Here is a 10,990-nt window from a genome sequence, read left to right as displayed (position 1 = left end):
CCCCCCGCGGGGATGAACCCCCCTCCTTCACCATTTGACCTCCAGAAGTTTGTTTTTTAAGCTACTGTTGGCACGGCCACGTTCTGGTGTCACCGTGTTGGATTTCAGGTGAAAAGCGATGTAAGTTGTACCCCTGGCGGTGGCAGGAGAGACGCGCAGGCCCCGTCCCCGGCCCTGAGCCGGCAGAACGGAGAGGACACGTTTTTACCTGAAAAAAAGTTTTAAAATAAGACGTGAGGAGTAAGATGAGTTCTTAAAAGGCAGCTCTGAGACTTCACTAGGCCTTTGAGTGCCTGGAGTTGACATTACTGATCAACTTGTACAAAGGAGTAAAGTTTCTTTCATCTCTTTCCATCCTAGACTCGGGTAAAAAGTCCCCCCCAGACTATTTGATTCCCACTTGTTTTGTCCATCTCTTTAGCATCACCACTAAGTCCGTTTTTAGCATTAAGTCCATTAAGTACAGGCCCCTAAGGAAGCACGGATATTTTATGTTTGTGTATCGAAAGGTATATATTTTGATGTAATCTACTTAAATGTTACAAAGCGAAATTATTAATATAAAGTTATAAAATATTATTTTTATATAGGCACTTGCATCCCTGCCTAGAAACTTTTAAACCAAGTTTGCAGCTCTTGGCTCATAGGAAAGCCATACCTGGATGCTTCCATCCAGGTACAGGAGCAGCTCTCTGCGTGTTCCTGTCTGAATTACAAGTGTTGTATCTTCGAGTCCAGTGTCATTTTTTGCATGGCAAAATGAAAAGATTTACATACTGTACACACACTACCTTTACACACATACACACATTCTAAACAGGATAGGATTTGGATGGCTAGTGTCATACTTCCCTCAAGTTTTTCTGGTTTGGTTGTTTCGACGTTTGCGTTTTGCCTTCCTATAAAATTATTTTTCGGCAGTCCCATGTAAAAATGTCATCTAACGTTTAGCTAGTCAGTTTCTTGAGGTGATTGTCGCCATCAACTGCTAAAACGCAGTCACTGCAGCCATTGTTGCGTTGTAGTTATTAATTACGAAAGAACCTGTAAGCAAGGAATTTTATAGACAAAATGAAACTGCGAGCTTTTGGGACACAAAGTATCGTTAAAAAGCTGAAAGAACACGCTTTTATTTCTGTCTACAGCCTTTTGGAGTATCTCAGGATAACTGAAGGTTACTTGTGTCTAAATAAAGTGGATAATGCTTGGTGCTGTGTATTTTTTTTGTGGTCTGTTTTGCAGTACTGTATGTTATAAAACTTGATCTCAGTGCTGAGTGTATTTTAATCTGTGTAGTTCTGTATGTATTGTTTCTAAATCTGTATTCAACAGTAATTTACAGCATTTTCATGGTCTGAAACTTCTTTCAGGGAGGTCATTGTGAGTGTGATGGTTCTGTGAGACTGTGGCCCAGTCTGCTAAGGTCAGGTAGTACAAAACATTGTAACCTTCAAGACAAACTAAAGCCCCTTTGAAGTGGAAAAGACCAATGCGATTGAAAAGGTTGACTTATGTTTACAAACATGGGTTAATTATTAAAACAAATTGTAACTTTATCCCTGAGTTTTTGCCACAAAGAAAAATATTTAGACTAGACCAGACAAAAATATTTAGACTAGACTAGACAAAAATATTTGGACTAGTTTTTTGTTGTTGTTTTTTTTTGGGGCCATTTGGATCTGCAGCCCACACTTAATCTTCCCCATACTTCTGAGGTGTTGCAAAACTCTTATCACAAACACATATTCAGGTGTACAAAACCCAGCTGTCAGATTTGCCTTGGTTAAAACAAGCTATGCGGTCTATGATGATGCACTTTACAGATGGTGCTTTGATCCTCATTATTAGCATTATGTTTTTTTAGTGTATCTATTTATGCATTCACATGCATAAATTTAAATATATGTTTAATTGTTTGCAGGATGGGGGGCTAAAGTAGTAGGGTATAGAAAGTTACCTGCATGCATTTGAATAGCAGAATCTTGATTTCTAGTCATAGCACAAATAGTAGCATATTTTTCTTAAAGTAATACCTCAAACAAATTCTATATATTTCAGAAATGAAAAGGAGCCTTAGCTACAGCTCTCAAATCTTTGTGTGTTATATAATCCTAAAATTTAACACTGCCCCTGATTGTATCAATCTGTCACTAAGACATTTTAGTATATGCTTTCATTAAAGCTTTTTTGTTTACAGACCTACAAAGTGAAAAGCTAAAATAGTTTGAAAAAAAATGTCTTCACAATCACAATGCTTTATCAAGACAAACTTCTTGTTCAAGTCTGCAGTTATGCAGTGACAGACGTTTCTGGTTGCTTGAGGGACCAAATGTCTTTCCATTTTGGGAGACCTTATTGCAATGCTGACGTATTAATGAACTTGTAAATCAATGTTTTGGTTTTCTGTCTTTAGTATCAAGAGACAAACTTTTTGAAAAGATTCCAAGGTGTAGATTCTGTAATTAGTAGTTTCTATTAGTGAAACTTTTTCTCTCCCTTAGAATTACTTTATTCCAAATTCCTTTCAGAAGAATGTGTTGTAAATAATTGCATCGTTATAAAAGGAAGTAAAGACAAAAGCATAGCAATTATATGTGCATCAGTTGCTGAGATGGAGTAATATTTTTCTTTTTATGTAATGGAGTCTGCATTGGTTTTTGAGGGTTTTTCAGTGTGTTTGCTCAAGTTTCTTAATTAGTTACCAAAAGCTGCAGGTGTGTTGGCAAAGACTGTTATTTAGCCTGGGAAATGTTCCAGAAGACAGTTTTGTGTTTTTTTTAATGTAAATATTTAGCTGTATTCCTACCAGTCACTTCAAAGGTTCCACACTGTGTGGCTGCTGTGTGTTTAAACATTGCATCTTCACTTGAATGACTAACAAAACAATGAGTATAATCTTAATTGTGATACAGCACTGAACACTACCAAATTACTTGCAGAAATGCCAAGTGGTGTCTGAAGGGGTGTCACCATGATGCAAGTGTCCCTGAGGAATACATAGCCCGGCTTCAGCTGAAATGCTGCAAAAAGTGTGCCATGCTCAATTGCCACTCTGCCAATTATTTAAGAATAGGTGTGGTTCATTAAATTTTCTACAACTGCAAGAATTAAAGCAGTAGTCTTGCTGATCTTGTCATTACAGATTTTATGAAGCTCTTTCAAGTAATTTCTAATAGTTTATCAAAAGGTAGACTCAGGCTCTTGAGCACCATTAAGGTTTTATGACTTTATAAACTTTCATAAATATTTTTCTCCTTGTCTGACTTCAGGAATTTAAATCCTTATTGTTAAGCAGTAGCTTTAGTTACTGAGCAGTGTTCATGTACGTACTGTACCTGTTTGGTAGTTGGCTGCTGGTGGAACAGGACTTTACAGCTGATTCCTGTTGGGTTTGGGAGGTTTAGTGCAGTGTAGAGGAGTTAGTGGAAAGCAGCAGCAACAGTTGAAAAGTATCAGGGATGCAATAAGCTTGAAGGATGTGCTTACAATGGCTTTTTAATACTTTTAACAGATGCAGGATGTGCTAAATCTAGTGGTAGGTGATTTGCTTTTTGTTTTGCTATTTATGTTTCTGCAAAACAGGATAAGAGGTGTAATAATTTTCATGTGTGAATGATATCAGTGTGCAAATAACTTACACAAAATCTAACAGTTATAAGGTTAAGACCAATAGAATTGAATAGTATTAATTTTTAAGTATGGTCCTGTTGACTTCAGTGAGACTACTCCAACTAGATGTTTTTATCCAAGTGAGTGAAGAGCAGTGAGATGGGGTAGTATTTTGGGGACATATATAATTTATATGGACAGTCAGATGTACAGGAACAGATAAACTTGTAATAGTCCTAGCTAAATTGAATACCAGAAGCCAAGTAGTAACAATGAACAGGAGAGAAAAACTGTTTTCATGAATTGTCATCAAAGGCTTTTAGATCATACATGAACATTACAGGTGTGAAAAGAAATACGTCTCTGGCCGTGCAGTATAGTCTTCCAGGAAATAAGTTATTCCCACTGGCTGGAATTTTGCATGGGTGCTGATTTATTTTGGTATGGTTTTCCAGAATCTGGTCCTCAATTTTGATTTTATTTTAATGTCTAAAGAGAATTGAAATGTTCAGCTTACTTTTTTTCTTGTTCAGAACAATATTTTTGCCTTTAATTAAAGAGGAATATTTTTTTCCCTCTGAATATGCCACACTTTTTCTGGCCAGTAGATAGGGCCAGTCTTTCAGTACATTTCACTCCATGCAATGACTTCTGCTTGGTCTAAGTGTGTGAAAATGTTTCTGATGTATTTACATTATAAATTATCCTTTCTGGAGAGATCTATGGGAAAACTGCAGTAAAAAATCAGGCTCACAGACTTTCTGTGAGAATAAGGCCTAATACAGTCATACTAAAATCAGTGGGATTAATCATCAGCTGTTATGAATGAGAATATTTGCACCAATTTAAATTAAATTTTACTTACAACTGGGCACACTGGCCTTGTGTAATAGTGGCAGAAAAAGCAAATTAAACTGACTTTCTTTACATAATGTGCAATGAGGCATTTACATTTGATTCCAATGTATTTTACTGCATGGCTCAGAGCAAAGGCAGGTCAATTAAATATCAGTAGAGAGTTTTTTCTAGACAGAGACCCCTGGAAATTGCTTTAACCCTTTAACATTTAGAAAGCATATTTAGGGAAATGGGATGCCTCCTTTTATATGCTTGCTTTCACAGTGGTAGAAAAATAGGGAAACATTTTCAGGAAGATACCATCCCATTTCAGCCTATTCCATACGGAATAATAGAAATCAGCTCTAAGTTTATTTTATGACGAAGATTCCTACATCAAAATCTAGGAAAAGTAAACAGGAGGTAATTTGCTTTCTATGCCAAATGACATTTTTGGAACTTCGGTCAGTTATGTTATCCCCTTTTTCATACTGATGTCCTTTCAGTCTCCAGTCTTCTCCAGACTATTAAATCCTCAAACAACACACTTTTATCATACATGTAGAAATACATGTAAGTCAGGACTATCTTCAATTGCATTTGAGCACAGTTAAATGCAATCTTGGCATGGAAAGAAAATGTGATTATTAGAATTCCTCGCCTGATCAATGTCTACTCATGAGAGGTTGAAATAATCTCCTGTGTCTTGAAACATTTTACATTGATTTAAATCTGTATATACTTTTAAGTTAACCCATAACAATTTATATTAGGTGAGGACTGGAAGAGGATAGTTATATTTCAATCTCTTAAACTTGTATTATTCAGCTAGCACTGGAAAAGCCAATCTTTATGCCAGGAAATACAAACAGAAAAAAAAAATAATAAAAAAAAAATTAACCTGTGACAGAATCCAATTTCTGAGCTTATTTGGAAAATATGCTCTTGAAGAAACATAATATGTATGTATATGACATACAGTCTTTGAGGTCTGAATAGAACTTATATTTTGCTAAACCTCATCACTGAGCCAATCTTGGATCCTGTTAATGTTAAAAGGGTAAATAATGGAATTATTTTTTTTTTCTATTGTTGATGGGTTGTAAAGTTCCCATAAATTGAGCAGAAATTGTTCTGTCCAAATGTTTTCCAAAATACAAGTGCTGCAATTTCAATTTCTTCTGCTCTGAAAATGAACAAGAACATTTATGGTTTCTCACACTGATCCTTTTGTGTCAGTGCTTCATTGTACTTATGACCAGTGTAAGGCCATAGTAGCATTGCCTAAACAGCATCAGAACACATGGCAAGGTTTGTGATAAAATAGGACTTTGTAATGAAAAAAAGTATGCCTATTTGGGTCAGCTTATTAACTTTGCTTACTGATTTGATTTTGGTCTTTTTTTGTGCCATAAACACTCGTGAACTGTAGCCATTTCACTCTGTAAGACTTGAACAAAGATAGGTGACAGAAGTGCTAAGATTTGATATTTTCAACAATTGTCTCACTGGTGCTGAAGATCAGATCATCAAAGGCAATGATGTAGCCAATAGATATTTTTGTAACTAGTTTACTTTGAAATAGAGAAGTTCAGTCAGTCAAACAGCTTTCACTTACATGGGTGGAAACCAGGAGTTAACAGTATTGGGTATCATTTGATATATTGTAGCTTAAACACAAAACAAATAAAAGAGACTTTGGTAATGGCTATTCAGTATTTGAGCTCTCTCTTTCTCTGAAAAGTATTTCCATCAATAACCCTGTTGCTTTACCTGCCCATCAAGAAATTCATTACAACAGTAGCTGTGATACCAGAACTAAACAACAGAGCTGGGAATTGAACTGTGGTCTTCCACAACTCAAAAGCAGTATATGATCTCTGTTGGCTGTTAATGAATTGTGGCAATTTGCTAGCTGACAGCAAAATCAATCCTAGGAACTTTATTATCTGAAAAATATAATTATAAAAGTTAATATCTGAAATTTGATGTAGTCAGAAATACATTCTTTAAAAAATATTGAATCAAATCTTAGTATTTTCTTTACCCAAATACATAACTTCTGAGAAACTTAATTTTTTACTGTAGCTGTTTATGTTTGTGAGATTTTCCCCTTACAAGCCAAAGCCCTTCATATATTTTAATTAAAAGGCATAGACGAAATACATCCTCCTTGGCATATGTAATGCTAATGAGCACTGGTTAGTTTGAAAATACATGTTCATTGGTTTTACATGATAATTTCCTTTGAACCAAAAAACCTTGTTTATACGGAAACATTTGCTGGAAGCAGTAGGGGGCATCATTTCACTTTTGTAATTCTTCAGAGACGTTTTCCCAGTGCATTATGTGTGCAGACTGAATTTTCTTTTTTGTTTATGGCATTAATCCTGGGGTTAAGGTTGGCCCGTGGTGAGCAATAATAAGTTTAACCTTTGACTTTATACAATAAGATGTAATTTATCATTTCTAGACTCTTTTGTAAGTGCCGTTACCCTCACTTCTGCTTAAGATAAATTGAGACAAGTGAGCACTTGCTATCAGTGATCTTTACATGCAAAACATAAATGGAATTTACTTGTTGTCTGAGCTTCGTTTTTTATCCTCTGGTTATGTCTTTTAATTAGTGCAAACATTTTTTGTTTGTTTGATGTGTCACTAATTTTTTTGTATTTCATGGAATGTTCAGTCCTTCACATAGATTTTGAACCACTAAATATAAACCCTGGAATGTCTAAAAGCATAGAAACTTTATGAAATGTGGAAACAAAGCCATCGAGGTAGTCATGTTCTGAGTATTTACTTGCTCAGTTATTTTGATCAGGAAAGCATTTTAAAATTAATTTTAAAATACAATATAAAGGTGATTAAACAACTAGAGCATGTAAATGAATGGTTTTGTAGCCATTGCCATTTACTGATAGGGTAGATGTATCTGTTATTTATAAAATCTCCTTATTTTTAAGGTTAAGTAAACAGTTTTAACTTTTTTACTTTAAAGCACTAGTTTTAAAATTTGCATTAAGTATTAATACTGCTTTTTGGTTTGTAATTGAAGAACAAATTTATAACAAGTTTATTACTCTTCATACTCTTCAATTAAGAAAAAAAACCCCAACTTTGTAATTGTGAATACTATGAGTAGCTAATCTTTTCCTCCATGGTGAGGAAGTGCTGATTCATCCAATGTATTTGGGTGGGGTGTGGGCTGTGAGAGGTATGTGCTGATTTCTTATAGTACGTTTTGGTTTCAGGTTAGGGTTATTCAGGTAGAATGACTCAGGTATGACCAGAACATTGAATCTCTCCTTTTCATATCTCATGCCTTATTATATTTTGATATTGGGACCTGCTTCTGTCATAGCAATGATTACATAAAAGTATTTGTCAGTATTTATGAAGTATATGCAAGTTAAAAGGCAGAAGAGCTTGAAGAGAAATAAAATGTAATGCTATTTGAGAAGAGTACTAATATTTGGTAAGATTCTAAAATACATTTTTCAGCCTGGATTTAATATTTTGGGAGAAAAAATGTGAAGAACTGCAGCTGTAGGAACTCAAACCATATATAAGCCCTTCATATTAAAGCTTATATAGAAAATATATGTGTAATTACATAATTTGCATGGCAGGATCACCCATGATCACTATATTTGGCTTTCATAACACTAAGGACTACTTGATGGTAGTTTCAATCCTGCTGCTAAATTTAAAGTAACTGCTTATCAACTAAAGAGGCTGCCAGTGTCTTTACTACGTGCTGGTACTTGAATCTTCACTAATTCATATACCAGAAGTTGTCTTTGGCTGAGCTTGCTCACAACGAGAAAGGAGTTGGTGGAGCAGCTTTTGCTGGCTAGTTGTGGGTAAGAGGTATGTGGAATATTATGAATCCAACAGCACCAGCTCCCTGTCATGACACACAATAGACAATGATGGATTGTCATAGTTTTTAGGTTCCTCACAATATTAGAAAGATGATTTTGAAAATATTCCTGCAGCCTGTGTTGCATAGCTATACTTTGTAATTTCCCTTTAGTTTCAATTATTTTAGATAATGAAGATATAGCAGTAAGACTTGAAGGTATCAGCATTAATGCTACTTTCATGCACTACTGCAATATTGAGTAGAATGTACTTAAATATGAGTCAAGAAGGAAGAAATTATTCTTGTGATACTTATGGAAGAAGGAAAGAAGAGAGGAAGTATTTTTTTTTTAATGTCACACGTACATTATTTGTATTTGAGAACAGATGAGCTGTGTGAAAAATGAAGGCTGTGCTGATTGTTGCTGAACCAAGAAAATATATTATCTAAGCTATTATTCATGCTGTAATACCCCATAAGAAATTACATGTTTGTAATAGACACCGAATTCTAAGAATGATAATCCTCCTCAGAGTGTGGGAGCCTTAAGGGATGGTAACTTCCACTTGAGCCAATAAAAAAATTTTCAGCTAAAGATAATAAACCATTACTTTGCATATTAATCAGTTGTTAGAATATCTATGAAAACTTGAAATTTGAATATAGAAGTGTTTTTGGATGCCATGAGCATGTGTATTTGACTCATGAAAATACAATGAAGGGATGATCTGTTTTTGTGCAGCAGCTGTCTTCCCCAGAGTTCTGGATATGAGTTAATGTTATCAGAACCATTGTGTTCGAAAATCCCAATCCAGAAATTGAAAATCTACAATAAGGGACAGAAAATGCAAGGGTACTACATGGCATTCAGAAGCATAAGTCTGTTATATATTCTGAAATGTCGTGGTTCCTGCTTTGCAACCATCCTCAGGATAAGTCAGGAGGTTTTTTTGTCTGTCATATTTGCTGGTATTAACATTTAATGTACAGTTATGATAAAACAATATAGGGCAAAATCGTAGGACTCTTCTCAAGGCGCATAGTATTTCTTCTGAGATGTCTTGAATGCCTCCTTGTACTAAATAAGTACTGCGTCTACTACAAGGATCAGGAGGAACATGGGAATGCCATGCACTTCATCTGCTTGAAAACTCTGAAGCCTCTTCATTAATTCAAATATTTTTTATTTGATCAAATAAAAAAAGTTGGGAGAACAATGAGAAAACTATCTGTATGACATGATGTCTGTTGTGAGTAAGACATACATATGAGCAATATATACCTGCATAATATACGATTTAAATGTATAAATATAAGCCATAAAGTAACAAACTATTAATAGCCATTTAAAGGCTAAGGTCAAGTGAAAAGTAGCTCTGAGCCTTCATATGTGAATATACAACCTAATTTTTCTCATCTGGTCCTTTGTGCCCTTTTGATATGGAAGCTGTAATCACAGAATACTTAGAAATAAGTTTGCCACCTGCAGTGGGGAAAAAAACAGAGCTTCCTTACTTGTCAGAAGCAGCAGACATGAAGGTATTTCATGAGACTTAATTTTACTAAGTTGAAATGTCATCTTTCCGCTGGGTGGATAGTTATTCTGACAGCTTTGCAGGGCTTGTGTCAAGTGATGTAATAGGTTTTTTTTGTTGTTGTTGTTGTTGTTTTTTTGGGTTTTTTTGATGATGATTATTAATATTATTACTATTGAAAAGAAAACCAGTTTCAGCAGCACTGAACAGGGATTGGGATCCTAATTCTGTCTTCCCTTATTATTATTATTATTATTACTATTATTACTATTACTATTGAAAAGAAAACCAGTTTCAGCAGCACTGAACAGGGATTGGGATCCTAATTCTGTCTTCCCTTATTATTATTATTATTATTACTATTATTACTATTACTATTGAAAAGAAAACCAGTTTCAGCAGCACTGAACAGGGATTGGGATCCTAATTCTGTCTTCCCTTATTATTATTATTATTATTACTATTATTACTATTACTATTGAAAAGAAAACCAGTTTCAGCAGCACTGAACAGGGATTGGGATCCTAATTCTGTCTTCCCTTATTATTATTATTATTATTACTATTATTACTATTACTATTGAAAAGAAAACCAGTTTCAGCAGCACTGAACAGGGATTGGGATCCTAATTCTGTCTTCCCTTATTATTATTATTATTATTACTATTATTACTATTACTATTGAAAAGAAAACCAGTTTCAGCAGCACTGAACAGGGATTGGGATCCTAATTCTGTCTTCCCTTATTATTATTATTATTATTACTATTATTACTATTACTATTGAAAAGAAAACCAGTTTCAGCAGCACTGAACAGGGATTGGGATCCTAATTCTGTCTTCCCTTATTATTATTATTATTATTACTATTATTACTATTACTATTGAAAAGAAAACCAGTTTCAGCAGCACTGAACAGGGATTGGGATCCTAATTCTGTCTTCCCTTATTATTATTATTATTATTACTATTATTACTATTACTATTGAAAAGAAAACCAGTTTCAGCAGCACTGAACAGGGATTGGGATCCTAATTCTGTCTTCCCTTCCTGATGGGTTTTCCCTTGCAGCAGGGTTTTTTAGGTCAGAATAATGGCTAACCTTTAAAAATTCCTGGTTAAAGTTTGGGGAAAAGGTAGTTG

The 10,990-nt window shown here is 34.6% G+C and overlaps 1 protein-coding gene across 1 annotated transcript in view; it reads right to left on the bottom strand.

The window, feature by feature from the left end:
- The window catches only part of N4BP1 (NEDD4 binding protein 1), a 17,246-nt gene extending 15,867 nt beyond the window's left edge, over positions 1–1,379 (bottom strand). The window contains 3 exon segments of the mRNA XM_009997477.1: positions 132–208; positions 401–470; positions 1,341–1,379. Of these exon segments, the coding sequence (XP_009995779.1) occupies positions 132–208; positions 401–470; positions 1,341–1,379 (186 nt within the window).
- Between the last annotated feature and the right edge of the window lie 9,611 nt (positions 1,380–10,990).

Source organism: Chaetura pelagica, unplaced genomic scaffold (genome assembly GCF_000747805.2).
Source record: "Chaetura pelagica isolate M959 unplaced genomic scaffold, ChaPel_1.0 scaffold425, whole genome shotgun sequence".
NCBI lineage: Eukaryota > Metazoa > Chordata > Aves > Apodiformes > Apodidae > Chaetura > Chaetura pelagica.
The sequence above is the reverse complement of the archived record's forward strand: the minus strand, read 5'-3'. Positions and strand labels throughout refer to the sequence as shown.